The sequence below is a fragment of the Rousettus aegyptiacus genome, unplaced genomic scaffold (assembly GCF_014176215.1).
Source record: "Rousettus aegyptiacus isolate mRouAeg1 unplaced genomic scaffold, mRouAeg1.p scaffold_m13_p_8, whole genome shotgun sequence".
NCBI classification, from domain to species: Eukaryota; Metazoa; Chordata; class Mammalia; order Chiroptera; family Pteropodidae; genus Rousettus; species Rousettus aegyptiacus.
This window is the reverse complement of record NW_023416311.1, coordinates 78708444-78728228: the sequence shown is the minus strand read 5'-3', so window position 1 is coordinate 78728228 and position 19785 is coordinate 78708444. Positions and strand designations below refer to the sequence as shown.

General features: G+C 32.7%; 1 protein-coding gene across 12 annotated transcripts in view; it reads right to left on the bottom strand.

Moving 5' to 3' along the window:
- PDE4D (phosphodiesterase 4D) overlaps positions 1–19785 on the bottom strand; it is a 1194235-nt gene that overhangs the window by 808313 nt on the left and 366137 nt on the right. For all 12 annotated transcript variants that reach the window (XM_036226231.1, XM_036226235.1, XM_036226239.1 and 9 more), the window contains one exon: positions 7358–7587. In XM_036226231.1, coding sequence (XP_036082124.1) covers positions 7358–7587 — 230 coding nt within the window. The remainder of the gene's footprint in view (positions 1–7357; positions 7588–19785) is intronic.

Sequence of the window (19785 nt, the reverse complement as noted above, 5' to 3'; positions counted from 1 at the left end):
CACAGCAAAATAAGATATGGGATTCCCCAACCAATCTACACTATTAAGCAAGTAAAGTTGGCATAAGCAAGGTTTAGAAACAGGAACTAGATGCTCTTGTGTGGTAGATGCACAGGTTGCCACTCTCTTTAGTGTTTTTAAGAATGTGGGAACCTGGTGAGATAGAAACCTTTGATTACAAAAGCAAACCTTCCCCTTGTACATGTTACTTTATTGATGCACAGATAGTGAAATATTGTGGCATAGTATCAGTCCATTTGGGGCAACCTTTTTTAGGAGGCCAGAAGGTACTACAAAATAAAAAGACACTATAATAGTCTGATAAAAGAAGTTAGAGTTTAATAATTATCTTACTCTTATAAATTTAAGACAAGACAAATATAAAATATTCAGAAGTCCTATGATTTGTGAGGAAAAAACAGTCAGAATTATTTATCCTTTATTTTAGATTAGATTCAAGAATTACTACTGATTCTGGAAGTAAGTTGTCATTTGTTAAGCTATTACATGGTAAAAGTAAAGGGTTCCATCACTATTGAAGCCAAATTTTAATCTCAATAATCATTATTCTCAAAACTCATAAATTTCAAAGCAAATATAAAACAGATTTAATGAAATCAGAGTTAATGCTTTAGAAACAAAAGTTTTGTGGTATTTTGTGGCTATCCTGAGAAGTTTCAACAAACACTATGTAAATAAATTGCATTTAAATAAATCAAAGACAAAGCAATTCACTTTCTTTTACACAGCATGTATCTTCATAATTATTGGATATAGTGTTTCCCAACTTCTTCACCGTTACAAAAAAAATGCTCAAGAATACTATATTTCTAAGAAATCTTTCACAAGCACAATTACGCATCCATTTTCAATTCTGGAAAGCTTTGCCTAGTGAGTTATAGATCTTCCCCATAATTTTTACATGTTAAGTACCTACATATGTCAAAAACTTGTAGATAAACATCTTGAAACCTCAGGTACAAGTCTTGTGGGTACATCATGAAATACAACCTTTAAGCTTCACAAATTTTTATATCAAAAATATTTCAATTATGAAATATGTGAATAATGTTAATACCTTCTTACATTAAAAAGACCAGATTTGAAAGATTACATGTCTGCTTAAGTAAAGCTTTTTTGTTTTCCTTTTGTTTTTTTGTTTGGATTTTGATTCAGTAACAAAGTGTTAAAAATTACCTTTTTTACGTTCACTGTAATGTATACAGTGTGTACTCAAGAACACTAGATGATGGGTATTTGATCAGAGAACCCAATGTCTAACTGGCATCTGGGATCAGTTCCTCTGTGAATGGCACATAACTCAAGGAAATATTTCTGGATTATCTTTGCAAAATGAAGCTTTATTTGACTAGAGTAATCTATCTCCCTGTGTTTGGCAGTTTATTTTATTCCGAAGAGTAACCATCTCTTCCTTTAAATTCTTTTTATTGTCTTTTTTTTATAGGACATCATAATAGAAATGAACACGCTATACTTCTTCAGACCAGTAATAAGACAGTAGCAATGAGAAAGTGTTTGTAATATTCTCCACTCACACAGATCGCTGAATATACATCCATCCAGAGGTATGTCATTATTTCACTAGGGCACAACTTGTTTCTTGGTTGTCATTTTATTATAGCTGATGCAACAGTGAAACACAGCTGGAGAGATTTAATACTAACTCCCTCTCATCCTCCCTCTGCTTCCACAACTTCCTACCTGTTTGCAGGGAGCAATTTCCACATATGTGGTAAGTGAAACCCTTCTCAGAGTTTCCAGGGGCACGTAGACTACCCAGGAAAGAAAGCCAGGGCCAAGAAAGAAAATTGAGACAAGAAGGACCTCATAATTCTTCCTGAGGATTCTGACCAGGGAACTAAGTAGAAGTCAGGATTGTTACAAAGCAAAGCAAGAAGGAGGTAAGGAGTAAAGAGGCCTTCTCCTTTCAAATATAATTGAATAGCACTTGAAAGCAGGGTATGTCTGTGGACAGATGCCAAAGTGAGATATATACTTCTTAATACAAATGTGACAAGTCCATAACAATCTTAGCTTATTGAACCAGGAACAAATTTTTGGTTAACTCTTAAATCTGCTAGAATATTCATTTTTACCCTAAAAGTTATTAGTAGAGGTTCTTTGAAGATAATTCTAATAAGAAAACTAATCATTTCAACAAAAACACACATAATTTGTTGCAATGTTTTCCATGATAAGTGCACTAGTAACAGCAGTTGTGATTGTTACATGTTAAATACCTACAATATGTCAAAAATAGAGCTAAGTATTTTAGCTTCCCAATAAATCTATGAGGTGAAGGTAGGTACTCCTATTATTCCTATTTTTGCCCTTGAGGAATTAGAAACCCAGAGTGGTGAAGTAACTTTCCAAGGTCATATAGCTAGCAAGTGGTGAGACAGGACTCAAATTCAGACAATAATTGTTCAGATTACCCACTCTTTACTACTTGATACTCTGCCCGCGAAGATACTGTCATTTCATTCTCAACTTTTCTTTGGCAACCCCTTAGTGTCTGGAAGTCCTATTTGCCACCTTTCTATATTCAAGTGATCAACTGCCCTTGTCTCTAAATAAAATTGTCCTGTAGGTTGTGTCATTTTTGTCATCTGCTTTCCCTTTATTATTCCCCCCTTTCTATTTTCTTCTCCATTTAGAACACTTCACTCTTTTTTTTTTCATTTCCCTCTCTGTCTCTGTCTATCTTTCTCTTTTCTCCCCCTTAATTTTATTGCCATCTCTCTTATTTTTGCTCTTACTTCTGTCTCTGACCTTTCATAGGACACTTTTCCTTACACACACACACACACACACACACTCTCTCTCTCTCTCTCTCTCTCTCTCTCTCTCTCTCTCTCTCTCGGCTAAGGTTAACACCATACTAAAACTAAATGAAGTAAAAATGCAAGAAAGAAAATATTCATTTAATCAAGCATATATCTAACGAAGGACTCCAAAGAACTTCTGTCTAGCATATATAAACAATCCCAGAAATCAATAAAAGAAAAAACTAGACAAATGTTTAAATGGGCATGGCATAAAAAAAGATATCCAAATATTCAATGAACATATTAGAAGCAAGCAATATCACTATTTATAAGGATAATATAAATTAAAACCATAGTGAAATACCACTACACATTCACCAGAACAGCTAAAATGAAAAAGACTTTGAATGCTCAGTGTTCGAGAGGACACAGAACTGGAACCCTCATACATTGCTGGTTGGAGGGTAAAAAAGTACATCACTTTGCAAAATCATTGGACAGCAATAAAATACATCTATGCTTACCAATTAATCAGAAATTCCACTTTTAGGAATATAACTCAGAGAAATTAGTGCATACATCCACAAAAAGACCTATATAGTGTACAGTGACTTTATTCATAATAGACTCAGACTAGAAACACCTAAATATCTATCAATAAGAGAGTATGAATAAGTAAATTATAGTCTATTCATGTAATGGAAAACTATACTGCAATTACAAAGAATAAACAACTGAATAAACAACAAAAAACATTTTGAGTGATAAAAGCCAGACACAAGGAGAACATACTATACGATCCCATTTATATGAAGAGGAGAAACTAATCTTTGGTGACAGAAGTTAGAAAATTGGGTGATAATTACATGGGTGTCTAAATATATAAAAATGTATCTAGATATATACTTGAGATTTACATATTTTACTGCATGCAAATTCCACCTTAATAAAAGATTTTTTTAAAGTAAATAGATAGAAAACTGTGTAAGAGGGAAATATAGAAAGCTATGCATTCCAAATCACCTTGCAAAATTGATAACATATCAAGCCATGAAGAGATGTTCCTTTCATCTCACCCTATATGGAAAACTAACTAGTGGATGAATTGAAGGTCCTCAGCATTACAGATCTTATAATTCTGTTTTATAATCATTGAACTTTTCTAAAGGTTGTTAAATCACAATACACACAACCTAACCTTAGGTGTACTCAAAGAGAATTGTTAAATAGAGTACATTTGAACACATTCATGTTGCCTGGCTGAAAAAAAAAAAGTTGAATTATGAAAAGCCCTCTTGACTCAGGCACTTCATGAGGAAGCTAAAAGCTGCCATGCATAACACTAATTTTTGCAAGCCAAAGTTCCCTTCAGAAACCAATTACTCTTGGGGCTACACCGTGAGTTTCTAAAGAGGTAGCATAAATCTCTAGACCCTCTGTGTGACACCTGGCAGAGCAAGTGTCTAGTGTACTGACACATCAGAAGAAAGTAAAAAGTTAAGATATTAATAAATTATGGAAAATAAGTTTGAAGAGCATAACAAGTTTCTTTTCCCATCAAAGATTTACAGCTATCAATGTCTCTGTGTAGATTGACAATGAAACCTAGAGGAATATTAACCTTTAATAATGGGAAACTGGGCTGTAGACAATCTTAGCTAAACTAGTCTGAATTTCCCACTTACTCGTTCTGACAGCTATGAAGGAATCTGGGGTTCTTGGTTAACTGAAATGGCTACAGAGTGTAATCCCTAACTTTACTTTCTACTTTCCTTCCAAAGCTTAGACATTCTTGCAAATTAAACCCTTTAATTATCTGTTTCTTAAATCTTCAATTCACAAATTATTTTTGCTTCCTAAGATAATGACAGTCCCTTTAATACAGCTTTAGTCTTTGTTTCTTATTGACTGACCACTCTTGTCCATGGTTTCTCCTGGCTGCCTTCTAGTATAGACAAGTCACTCTTGTTACATCCTTCAAAAACACAAATTCTTTCCTTCAAAATATTGAATAAATTTGTAAATGGTAAACACAATTTTGCTTTCACTTGATTCAAAAAGAAACAAACTTTGAACCAACAGAAGTAGTATCATACAGACAATTCTGAACCTCCTTGGTACTTGGAGACTGTTTTTAGCAACACATTTATATTTAATTAAATTAGCTTAGCTTTTATGTAAAATTTCAATTATACACATTGCCCAACTACATAAAGATATATTAAATATATTACACAATTTTCTTTTAAGGGCATTTGCTATCATGACAGCTTAAAATGAGAAATCATATTTAGCCACCACATTTTTTAAGATGCCAAAGTTAAATGAATACATCACAGGCTTAAATTAGTATATATTTTTATTTTAATTATAATTATAATTTCTTCTTCAAATGTAGAGAAAGCAAGGTAATGATTTTAATATAAATCTGATGTGCAGAAGAGCCTGAGACTACTATTTTTAGAAAAGCCTATTTGAAAGGTTGGCCCTTCGCTGCCATCTGGGAACTTGGGGTCTCACCATTCTCTGAAAAGTGAGTGGCTCACTGTGCCTAAACTGTTTGTGCAAGAAATGTGGTTTATGCTGAACAACTGCTTTCCTTCTGGGAATTTAGGCACATGCTAGGCAGAGGGTTCTTAGTGAGCAGCCCGAAAAACAATTCTGGGCAAAGAATCTCTTTTTCTTTTTTTTTTTTTTTTTAATTTTTTTATTGTGTTATGAACATTTAATATGAGATCTATCCCCTAGACAAAATTTTAAGTGCATAATATAGTGTTGTTAATTATAGGTACAATCTTGTACAACACATCTCTAGAGCTTATTCATCTTGCATAATTGAAACTATATACCCATTAAATAGCAATACTCCATTTCTCTTACCCTCAGCCCCTGGCAACAGCCGTTCTATTCTCTGTTTCTATGAGTTTGACTGTTACAGATACCTCATATAAGCACTGAGTCTTTAACAAGCTTCCCTGGTAGAAGGTGTCCCTCTTGACTACATTTCACACATGTTGTCACAACTCATTATTGGAGGAGCTAAGTGCATCCTTTCTGACTCCACTGGGACAGTAGAACTTGGAAGCTTGTGTATGTTTTTCTCAAGATTTTGGCCCATGTGCTTTTCTCTTTTCTAATTCTACTTGATATGCTTCTGCTGTAATAAATCCTAACCATAAATATGACTATCTGCTGAATCCTGGGAGCTCTCCTAGCAAATAAGTGAACCTAGAGGTGGTCTTGATGCCCCCTGGCATACCTGATAACTGTGAATCCTGCCCTGTACACAGATGAACAAGAGTGGTGTTGATCCCAAAGAGAGGGAAAACAGGTTTTTTGAGACAGGATTTTTCAAAGAATGTTCAGTTCAAGTTGCCATAGAAAAGTCCCACCTGCTTTAGTGTGTCTGATCAATAGATACACGTTCTTCTTTATATATATGGATCATCAAAACAAAACAAAACAAAAAACACACATTTCCTCTTACAATTACTTCAAAATAAAAATTTTATCCTTTTATTTACTTAGTTGTTTTTCATCACATCTTTTAATGACACAGATCCTTTGAACTGGTCTATAACAATTCAAACAGCTAAATTCAATATCTTAGAGGACAGTTACTGGCCATATTCCTTCTGATCACAATTTTTCTAACAATTGTTACAAAAAATCTAAAAGGTACCTTTTTTAGACATGCCTTAGACTTGGCAGAGAATAAACTTACAACATGATAAATTACTTTGTCCTTATCGTCATAGCAAATACTCAAGCACCTATCCAAGTACAGACCACTGACTTACTCCTCTTTTCTATCACAGCTTCTTAAAAATGCAGCTGGTCAAAACAAAAATGGATGTGCCTACTATCTTTACTTTCTTTCACAACTTATTACCCCATGAAATTGAAATTAAATTGTCAAAACTCCACTAGTAAACAAGACAGAAAGAATAAAAACTCTCTGTCGAATAGGAAATACAATGGCTACATTACAAAGACATGACTATGTGTGATTCTTCTATGTATACCAGTACTAAATAAAATCACCTCATGATGGGAACTGAAACATTATTCTGGTGAGTAATACTTCAAAGTGTCAAAAGCCAAATTACTAGGTTCATGAATATAATTGTATATTTCCTTTGATTCTAATTACAATATAATCTCTCCTTGATTCAAACTTTTTTTTGCATCAATGAACACTGCCTATTGTGTCCAGATATGTATGTCTACACAGTAATTGGTCCATTAGTTTTCATTTGGTAAGAATTTTTTTTATTAAATCACACACGACCAATATTAATTTGACAAGTCCAAGTCTCTTTGCCCAGATGCTAATTATCATTCACCAATACTTTTCAACTTCTCCTTGTAAACATTTTGACTAAAATATCACCCCTTCCAGAGATAGTGATGTTACCTGAGAAAAGTCACTCTTCTTTCTTTTGGCTCTAGAAATCCCATTTTCCTCCCATTCAACCCAAGCAATAAGCCACAAAATCTCAAAACACCACAGAAAGTAATCGCCACCCAAAATATAAAATGGAGAAATGTCGCCCAAGGGCACTCACCCACTGGAGTCTGCAGACGTGATAGCGATCAGTGGCAGAATCTTCAGGGGGAGGCTAGTCGGTCTTTGAACGTTCTCTGATTCACTTTTCAAGTCAGCTTGTTCCAACTGTCGAAAGGCCAGAGGGGGAAGCTGAACATTGCGGCACGAAAGCCTCCGCACCAGATAGGGTCCCATGGCTCGGAGAGGGTCTTCCTCTTCATTACTGGAATGCAGTGTTTCCTCAGAGGCCTAAGGTGAAAGTTCAAGAAAGTATATGTAAGCAACAAAAGTTCTGCTATTTATCATTACATGATGGCTTCATCCTTTTGGAAGAAAAAAAAATTATGAGAAACATATACATGGAAAATGCTAGCTAGAAAGTGATGACATTAACAGAACAATATTTGGTGAAAAAATTAGAACAGCTGAAGTCTCAATTTATCTTAAAAACTAGGAAATTTGTTCAACAGTAAATTTAGAATGACTCAGTTGTTATATTTGATAATCTTCGATCTGTCATCTTCAATAATCAATATTTATGAGCTTTGTGCACGAATTCTGTAAAATCAAGGGTAAATAAAAATATCTTTCTACATTCTATGAAATGAATTGCAGAAAATTCATTATTAATTATCTTGACATATGACATATCCATACATACATACTTATAAAGAGAGAGCAAGAAAATGAGTTTTATTTTTTTCTTCATACTTAGGACTGTATTTGTTAACACATATTTTCATATATCTCATGTTACTTGAATATTCTTTTCAAAGGTTTACACTAAGATGTTTTGAGGGGAATTTGAAAAAAGGTCATTAGAAGGGCATCTGAGTACCTAGTAGAATATTTAAATCACAGCTAAATTATACAGATTTGATCTATATTACCCACATGCAAAGGCAAATTGAGTCTACAATAGAATAGACATTCTAATATTTTGAATCTAGTTGAAAAAAATATACTGTTACATGAGCATTAATTATTTCCAAGTGGTTAGAAAGTCTACTCTAGAAATATTTATCATATCGATATACTATAAATGATAGAATCAGATAACATGCTGGGTTTGAGAATCCTTGCACTGACACTTTGCTGGTTGTGTTCCTACAGTGTTTCTTAACCTGCATAGTTTTTCTGGTTCTTTATTATAAAAATTGGAATATCTTTTACCCACAAGAATGAAATGATATCATACATGTAATGTGCATAGCTCATTATCTGCAGTGTAATAAATGATCACAAATGGTTATTTCCTTTTCTTCTGAGTTTTACAGATGAAGAAACTAGGTAAAGACAAAGTCCTTTTCCTAAAATTAGGCTGTTGGTTATACATTAAAAGTATGTTAACTTCGGAGAGTTCATACCTAGTTTGGAATCTTTGTTGCACTTATTATACTACAATTTGGGAGCAAGTAACTTAGGCTCACTGAAGTTAGTTCTACATTTGAACATTGAGGATAATAATATTTATTTCTCAAGTTCATTGTCTGGAACAGAGACAGAAACTATTTGAAGTACCGATATTTGGCACAGAGTTTGGGCTCAACAAAATACTTGCTATTATTGTTATAATCTGGGCTAATTCCCTTTATCTTTTCAGTGTACTATGCTGTCTTTGATATTTCATTGATCTATATTGCTTTACAAATAGAAAATTTGTCCTTTTTTTATTTATATCTTGAAAAATGTAAAAGGATATACAATGGTGGACTCTATACAGCCTTAGGTTTTATTGTTTAATTTTTAGATACATAGGAGAAAAGGAGGGCACCTGTAGGTAAAAACAAAAAAACAAAAAAACAAAAAAAAAAACAAAGATTATTTCAAATTCTAAATATGAGTACTTAGATTCTGAGACTCTGTTTTGAGAAATCTACTTACTTCATAAAATAACATTAATAATAATAATAATAATAATAATAATAATGGCTTACAATAGGAGAAAATCTTGTCATTTGTGACAACATGAATGAAACTTTGAGGGCATTACGCTAAGTGAAATAAATGAGACAGAAAAAAAACAAATTTGTATGCTCTTACTTATATGTGGAATCTTAAAAAAAAGAAGAAGAAAAAAAAAGAAAGAAAAGAGAAATAAAACAAACTTACAAAAAAAAAGAGTCAGATTTGTTGTTACCAGAAGCAAGGATGGGGGCGGGGAGGCATGAAAGAATAGGATAAAGGTGGTCAAAAGGTACAAATTTCCAATTAAAAGGTAAATAAGCACCAGGGATGTAATATACAACATTATGACTATAGTTAACATTCTGTATGATATATATGAGAGTTGTTAAAATAAACTCTAGGAATTCTCATCACAAGGAAAAAAAAATTCTTTTCTGGGGGCCAGGGGTATCTATATGAGATGATAGATGTTAACCAAACTTATGGTGGTAATTATTTCATGATATTTGTAAGTCAAATTATTATGCTGATATACCTTAAACATACACTATTATATGTCAATTCTACTTCAATAAAACTGAGGAAAAATTAATTAATAACAGCTAAATATACTGAATCCTCATTAAATGGTGCTATGTTTTACATACACCATCTCTTTTAAATTTTACTGAAATCCTCTGAGTTAGGTTCTATTCTTTTTCCCATTTTATACATAAAGAAACAGAGACCTATAAAACAGCATTCCCTGGTCACATTGTCACATAGTTAATAAGGTGACCAACCATTCTAGTTTGCCTGGGACTTTCTGATCTTAGCACTGAAAGTCCTATGTCCAGAGAAATAATCCAGTCCCAAGCAAACTAGGATAGTTAATCACCCAAGAAATTGAGATCCACATCCTTTTTTTTTTTTTTTTTTTTTTACTTAAAACTGAAGCTAACTACCACTCTGCTGTACTACCTTTAACAAGTATTGTCCCTGTCAAGGTAGATATTACTAGAAAAGAACAGAAGACACAAGGATCAACCACAACTTAATAAGCCTCACATTTTCATTAAAAAAAAATAGCATAAACAGGATCAGAGAGGGCTACATAATTATTGGAAATTAATTATAATTCTTGTTAATTGAATCAGGAGGTAGAGATTCTAGGCCTGACTCTGCCACTAATTACTTATGTGACGTTAAGAAGTCATTTCATCTTCCTGGGCTCTAATTTCCTTAGACATAAAATCAGCAGTTGTACTAAATGAAGCTTAAGACTACTTTCAGGCCTAATATGTTCTGATTTTATAATAGTCCATGGCAAAATTAACACTTAATAAGCTGACAAATATGAAAAATAAAAAGAAGATGTATACCTGTAACATTCTTAGCTTTTAGATTGAGAAAATGAGCCTTTGTATGTTTGTGAAGTTCTGTGCATTCATCTGAGGACAGAACTGCAAACTGAAACCACACTAAAGGGTCATAATTTGCATCACATATTTCTTGAGAGAAGTTAATGACTTAAGTGTATAGATACTCTTCTTCAGGATAAACATGGAAAAGGAAGAAAGGATGAGTCTAGCAGAGCTAAACATTGAACATAGCTGACCAAAGTTAATATCTTTTTATAAGTACTTAGCTGCCCACTATGGCAATTACATTGTAGCTGCAGAAATGCTTTATCTAATGAAGGACTTAATGTCTGTGACAGTCTCTTCTAGATAAAACACCTCAAGAGATAACTTCTTTTGAGAGAGCAACCTCTATTAAAAATAAAATGTGGCATTTTTATCTTGATAATAAAAATGATGAAGCAGTAGATGTCTATATCCTAATATTTCCATTCAAAAACAGTATAACAAGTGGCTTTAAAAAAATCCAGATCAATATGTACTAGTTATATTTAAAAAATAAATGGAACAACTTTATCAGTAGAAAGCAGGAGGTTAAATGGTCTTATTTTGGAAAGAAATGTAAAACTGACTACCAGGGCAATATATATCTTATATAATTGCTGGAAAAAATGGCATTTCAGAAGAGGGTGAGGAAACAGATAGCATTTATAATATCTCTAAGCCATTATTTCTCAAAATGTGATGCTCAAAACCCCTGCATGAGAATCATAGAAAGTGTTCCTAAAAATCAAACTCTCAGGGTCTATTCTAGATTTGCCTAATCAGGATCTCTATTATGAGGGCCTGAGAATCTGAATAGCTCCCAAGGATGATTCTCATGCATACTAAAATTTGGATACTAATGGTTTTGACATTTTAGACAAAGTCCAATAAGATCTTTTGGCTAAGATCCAACCACAAAGATGCTCACTGAAGCTTATTTACAATAACAAATAACTGGATATAATCTAATTATTGTACTGAGAAATTGGCTTAATGAATTTTGATACATCATATTATGAAATACTATGAGGCTGTAAAAATAATGCAGAATATGTAATTATGTTCATAATATAATGTTCAGCAGGAAAAAGACTGCAAGGTGATCTCATTGTTGTAAAACAACACTAAGATAAAACACAACAGAAAAACTAACACATTTATTCATAGAAAAATTCTGGAAGAATGTATCCTAATTTTTTAACATGACTCTCTGGGTAATGGTGTTGATGGTGATTTTCATATTTTTATTACTAGTTTCTATATTCTCTATTAAAATGTGTTACTTTAAATTTAAAAGTAAATTAAAAGTCACAATAATAAAGTGAAACAACATTCACCTTGCTATTGATGGAAATGAGAAATAACTCTAGTGAGTTTCAAGAAAGCAATATGAAAAAAGAAAAAATATTCAAATGAATTTAATGCAAACCTGTTAATATGCAATCGAATGAAATTCTCTTTCTTATTTAACAAACTTATTTGTAATAGTTGCTAGATGAATTTAATATAATTCTTTTCACTGTTAAGACAAATACCTCTCTAAAAGATATACCTAAGGTAATTCCATAGTAATTGACAGTTACAATAAATGAGCATTATATATGCTATTATTGTTTTCTTCCAATTCTATGAAGCTATTTAATTAATTTTTGTTCTCTTTTTCTATTCTCCCAAAGTAGTTAGCAAATTGCTTAACAAGGCCTTTAGTGCAAGAACATACACATAACTGGCGCTAAAGAAATCACTGCGGTTGCTGATAATCTCACAGTTTTTAATATTTGTTTCATATATGTTTCTAAAAACAAAATTTTTATAGAGAAGTTGTCTTAAAACTTATATATTGGCATCGCATGAGAGAATATTTCTTTCTAAGCACGTAGCTAGACCACATTTCCAGATTCATTTTCAGGTATATGAATACAAATCAGTGGTGTTACATTATATGCAATGGATTATGAGTTGAGGAAGCGTGTGTCACTTTCATATCTGGCCCATAAAAACTGTGAGTACAAACTCTCATTTTTCTCCCCCTTTGTAACCTCTTGCCATACATTGAAGATGGTGGAGAAAAAGTAGAAGTTATGGTTCCTAAATAACTGTTTAGAGAATAGCCACGTGCCAATCAGGAACACAATAATTTGGGCTGCAGGAGCCACAAGTAATTTTCTGTTGTTATAGCTGGTACCATATTGTATATATAATCACATCCCTATTCTTTGAATTTAAATGGATTAGGCACTGCCTTTCCTCTAAATACTTACAGTCTATATGGGGAGAAAGATAATCACCAGTGTGATAAGAGCTATAACAGAGGACTAGGGCTCTTTAGGAGTGCATAAGTAGGATGAACATTTTTGTGAGTAAAGGGGGTGGGTGCTGGCCAGAAGTGACATTGATGGAAAAAAATGCTTGGACTGTCTCAGGCAAACTAAAATGTATGATTACCTCATAAATCAGGCATTTCTTTTTGCTTCCTACCTACTTCTCAATCAGTTCTGTTTAGACTCACTGCTGAATCTTTTATCAACTGTCTCTTAAACCTAGACATTCTCCAAGGTACTGTGCTTCAACCATTTCTCTTCTCATCCTACACAATGTTAGACCAAAGCTCTGGAGCTTTCAGGGTAAAATCTGAAACTGGTCCCCTTACAAGGAGGGCAAGAAAACACCAAAGAAAGAGGCAGGTTACTCTAGATTTTTAGGTGACAGGTTTAATAAGCAAGGGAACTTATATACAAGGCTTGTCTTGGGCAACCACAAAGTAAGTACATCTTTGCACCTTCCCACCAGAATCTTAAAAGTTTATATAGGGTTCTTAACTGGGTTCAGTCACGTATACTGTCCAGATGGTCTCAACAATACATTGCTCTCTCAAGGCTGCATTTTGCAAATGGCTCCCACTGTGGGAATGATGGGCATTCCAAAGACAAGGGAGTGAGTGAGGATCCTCTGACTTAGCTTCAGGGTCAACTAGTGGTCATATTCTCTTGATGATATCCTCTAATAAACACTCATTAAAATTATTATTCAAGACAATGAATACAAATAACTTATAGCTTTTTAGTTATGGCCTCAGGGTGGCTTTCAACCTGTCAATTGTACTGAAATGATTTGTATTAGAGTGTGTGTGTGTGTGTGCACGCGCGCGTGCGTGTGTGTTTGTATTCTCTTTGTTAGCTTGAACACATTTGGAAGCATGACAGTGTGCTATAACAACTTTTGTACATCCAGCACTCAGCCAGTATCTGGGACAAAACATGCTAAATAAACCTTGTTGAATAAACGAATGAAAAAACAGACACATTTGACACTGTTTTCTCAACTATAAGAAATAAGGAAGTGGGGAAATACTGTTAGCTATTAGTATTACTATTAATGTTGGTTTATAACTATTAATATGTTAGGTAGAAGTTACAGCATATAAAAAGAAATTTATTTTGAAATTCCAAGGCTTCAGTCATTCAAATTGTTTTGGTCAATCCCCATGGTTAAAACTTCTTTAAAATACTTTTCACCTTACTTCTCTTGATAAGAATGAAAGAGTTCAGGCACTCAATTCTTCCAGAATACCTATGCTACATAGAGAATTATAGAAGTTAGCATGTTAAATAATTGTATAGGTTTTCAAGAAGAGGGCAAATTAAACTGAAGATAGGTTTGTATCACTTCCAATGTTACATTCCTTTTTCCTGTCTAATTAGTTTGCTCCAAAATTATCCTCTGAAAAAGTAACAATTCCCTGTGCCTGAATTTATAGTACAAATAAGACAATTTTTGAAAACTGAACCAACTCTTTAAGGCATAGGATATAATTTAATAGGTTAGCATCACAATGGATTGAAATCATACTCATAATCTAAAAGTACTATATGCCAACAGTAGACATTGTCTATTATTCTGTTATATCTCCATAAAATTGTTCATAATTACACTAAAGTAGTAATTTAAAATCTGCCTTATGATTGTCTAAGCCCTATGCCAAATGTTTTTCCCCTTATCGTATTACTTATTATATGTTTTTTTAAATTAAAATCCAATGCTAAGTTGCCCAAATAATCTTAGAGAAAAGTCGTAAGTCAAGGAAATAAAGTTAAATACCTAAGCTTTTTTTTATATTAAAAACACCACTACGCTGAATTAAGATAATCCATGTTCGAATGGACATTTGTGTACAGATATAGAAAGCACTCTTGGAGAAATAAATTCCAAATAAAATGACAATTTCCACCCTAAGTTAATACAAAGGTAGCAAGCAGATAGCTCTCAAAATTGACAACATAATTCAAATATAGGTTCTGATTTCAAAGTGATTAAAAGAGACAGAAATCACTGAACTCTTTCTAAACCCATTTCCTATAATTTACTCATCAAAACTTCTAAAAAGTGTATAAAAAAAGAAAAAAATATTATTCAGCAATATTCTACTATATATTCTCATCAAAAAGAAAGTCTACCTGAAACTCTAAGATTCTATTAATCTTTAATAAATAGCACTGTACTTATCCTGGGTGACCTTGAAAAATGAAGTAGATTCTATTTTGTTAGCAGGAAAGAAAAAAAAATTAAGGAAAAAGATAACTTCTACTAATTATTTATTTCACAATGATATACACTAATAGAATCACCACTACAAAAAAGGAGATAATTTTTTTTTTTTTGCCCCTAATAAAAATGTCTTCCTAGAAGAGTGGATTAAAACTTAGCTGGTTTATTCGCTTAGTGTTTTGAGGTGCCAAATCACGTCATTAGGGGAAACACAAAGATTTATTGTCTTTATTTTCAAGTTTTATTTAAATGCCAATATAAATCAAAAACTTATTTATATACATGAAAGCAAAAACTAAAATCATCATTTAAGAGGTTTATTAATAATACAAAGTCTATAATACTAAAATAAACTAACAAAGATGAAGGTGTACAAATGAAAAGGGAGGATATTTATTAGCGAGGACTTCAACTGAAAGAAAAACAAAGAGATGAGTACAAAATAAAAAAATTTAGAATAAAAAATAGTAAGAGGATGTGTGTGTCCTATTTTGTATAAAATTCTACTATGAAACTACAACACCGAAAACAGTTTGGTACTTTCAAATGATCGACAGAAATATCAGTGGAACAATACATATTCCCTTAAATATTTCTTTTATAAGGATTTAATATGTATTAATATATATTAAAGGAAATACTATCAACTAATAAGGGAAAGAAAAATAAATGTTAGGGAAAGTGGTTAGGTATATCATGTGAGATGGAATAAAATAACTTAAATATTAAAAAAATACTAAATATTTTAAAAGCGAGCTATAGAGTAATGTCAGGAAGATGGTGGAATAGGAAACTTCAGGCCTCATCCCCTCCCAGACACACCCACTTAACAACAATTAACAGTCAAAAAACCATGAGAACTCCAGAAACCAGTTAATTTGCAGCATTTCAATCAAGCTCAAAGCCAAGAAGAATCACATTGAACTGAATAAGTAAAGCCATTTGATTTCATCTGTGATAGCCCTCTCCCAAGACAGCATAACTTGGTGCAAATGGGAAAAAAAAGTCCAACTCATGGCATTTCTCATGAGAAGGAAATAGAAGAGTGGAATGCACACCCAATGTCCCATCTCTTTTTTTGAGGGGGCTCAAGAGACTGGTCTCACTTGACTTAAGCACTGATGGGGAACCAGAATACTTTGGATGTGTAGGGATCACTGAGAACAAGACAGACCTCAGAAGGGCTAGAGTACTTGCAGCAATGTAGATGGACAAGAAAGCGAGCAAGAGATTATAAGTTCTTGAAAAGAAAACTGGCAAATCTCACTAACTGAGAAATTGCATGCATAAGTTCAGAAAAGATACATCCCCAGAAAAGGTTTAAGAGGCTACCGGAATTTCTAGTCACGCTTGCTGGTATACATAAAGAGCCTTAAAAACCATTCATTCCCTTTAACCTAGGAATGCCACTTCTCAGCAAATTAACCTAAAAATGTCATCAGTGCAGCTCCAAGTTTTGAATATGATATTGTCTGTAACATGATTAAGGGTGAAAACTCTGAGACAAAAATTTTTTAGCTTTAAAGAAATTACTTTTAGAATTATATAATAAGTACTAAGTAGTTGCTAACAACAATTTATTGAAGAAATTTCCACAGCATTCTGCCAAATGAAACAAGTAAAAGTCAGGAGGATGGATGGAGACACACACACACACACACACACACACACACACACACACGCACACACATACCATGTTTCTCAAAATTTATAATATACAAACACCCAAATTGCTAACAAACTGGAAGAATATATAGCATAACAATTATCTTTAAGTTGTTCTCTTAGGGTATCTAAGTCATCCACATTCAAACTAATTATACATAATGTGTAATTTTTGAAACCAAAAAAAAACCAATGAGTGAATATTGCTGCATTCTGCCACAAAAGATGTGACCACTTCCCTGACTCACCGTCCTCATACAACCCTTTGTATCCTGTCATTACTCTACTTCTCAACTCCCTCTACCCACAATTCTGGCAAAAATTGTGGAGGTAAATAAGAAGAAATCAATTCAGAGATAAGGAAGTAGGAATAGGAGGCACAGGAAGGATAAAAATTTAAGAAATCTAGGAGAAGGAAAAAAACATTAAGACTAGCAACAATGAATTAGATATGATAAAACAACAAAAGCACTGAAAATAATTATTGTTGCTATTTCATGTCTTCAACAAATAAAAATTTGAGAAAATAAATTTCAAAATATGTTTACCCTCTAAAACAATGAAATGTAAGGCATTCATTGATCCTTTAGATATAACTACTAATTATAGAAAATTCAAGAGACAGATGACTATGTTGAACAACATCATAGGGATGCAATCAGCAAAATCCAACCATTTCCTGAATGATCATGTCATTTCAACAAAAATATTGCAGAGAGAGAGAATAGAGAGCAATTTATAGTCTAAAAGGGAATTAAGATACATAATAATTTCAATCTATTAACCTTGTTTGGAACTAATTTCAAATTTTAAAAAATCAAAATAATTTTTAAAATAAAAAAATTGATATTAAAAAACTACTAGAAAAATGTACAAGTGTTTTAATGTTATTGAGGTAATACTTCTAAAGACTATTTTTAGACATATTAAAATACTATTATATGTTGGGTTTATTTCAAAATAATCCTACTAAAGGGCAATATGAGTGGGGAGACATAAAATGAGCACTGGCTTTGTATCGAGAATTATTGAAGCTGAGTAATGAGCACTTAGGATGTATCACTACTTTTACATGTATTTGAAATTTTCCATTATAAGTTTTTTTAAATATAAAAACTCATAAGAATTTTTTTCCCTTTAAATTGAGAAAGGAGAAATAATGTGCTGTGCAGAGGTGGGGGTCCCATCAAGCAGAGAATCACTGAAATAAAATAATGCTTATATCACCATTTTACCTAGAGCTGAATCTAAAACAGCTCTAAAACTATATGTCCATTTTTCCCTATGAGGAAGTTGTGAAAACAGATTAAAACAAATTCATAAATTACTGCATATTCCTTAGAGGTAGTAGCTATGTCCATTTAATACATGATGGTGATGCTAATGGTGATAATGATTATTATGATGATGATGATGGAGAATTCTAAGGTGATGCTGCACCACTCTGTGACAGGAATTTTTCAACTATTCATTATCTGAGCCACAAAAGCGATGATTCATAGGTCTAATCCTACCATTAAGTACCCACTAACCTCTAACAATTAGGTGCTGTTTTTCTTTCTTCATCCTGATGCTAAATAAGCAGAGAAAGATGTAACTCATTAAAAATAACATTTAGCAATAATCCATTATCATATCCCCTTCAAATAAACTGAAAGTTTCTTAGAATTTAATAAGCTATTGCTTTTCATAGTTAGCATACAATCACCCCCACCCTTCCAGGACTGCTTTCTAAATACATTCATCTCTGGCATACAAAATCAGGGATTTAGACTTTTCTTTCCTTCAAGGTTACAAAGCAATTTCCCCTTTTTCTTGATTTTGAGAATATTAAAATTGCTAGTGCTTCACTACAAAAGGTGCACAGAATTTTTACAACAAGCATTTTAAAACTAGCTATTTAATTTTGTTCCTTTGCCACTTTTGGCCTCCAAACATTATTTTCTAAGTTAATTATAAGATTACTTTTGGGAACATCACCTTCAGTAACCACCCCAAACAATGAAAAGCAAAATCAGTTCCCAATGGTTTGATTTGCTATCACAGGTTTCCCTGAGGATAGAATAACAAATCACTTCAAACTTCGAGGCAATATGGATTTTATAAGTTAGATTACAAATATCAGGGGATAAAATGTATTTTTATCACACAGAAGTAATGAACTATTTCTTAGCTGACATAAAACGACTGAAAAGCAAAATAAAGACATTAATATGGATATAAAATAGTCACGTATCAGAAAAATTTTAAGTGATTGGTTATTTGATTAAAAATCTAGCAAATCATTGTCTTATCCATACCATAAATATATAATTGTCCAAATACTTTACCTCTCAGTTTTGTTTCTATACATACACATTTTACTTTACCGTCACCGTGATTAATATTTGATATTAAATACATAATCTCGTTTCCATATCACTTGCCTGATAGATTCTCAAGATTGGAAGTGACTTTAAATGCCATCGAGTTCAATATTCCCCTTATTCCTTTACATTCCACACATACAACTAACTGATTTTTCCTACATCACTGACAAATAGACCATGATTCTACTCTTGAACATCTCCAATTGTGAAATCTGCAAATATTCAATGTGTATCTACCATGTGGCCACACTAAATTAGCTATAAACAAAATTTACAAAGATCTCTATTCTCAAAGAGCTTACATTTTAGCAGCTGATTGGATGGAATTCACCACGCACAACCTGTTTTACTTCATTTATTCAATAAGTAATCATCTATTCGATAAGTCAATATGTATTAGAAACTCTTCTTGATACTGATGAAGCAAAGATGAATAAAACACAGCAAGTCTCAAGTCACTGTGAGACAGCTATTCTATATATTTAATGGAAATTTTCTTCTCTATAGTTACCACAAGTATTTAGCATTCTGGGGTCACACAGATTAGGTCTAATTGTTCTTCTATAGGAAAGCCC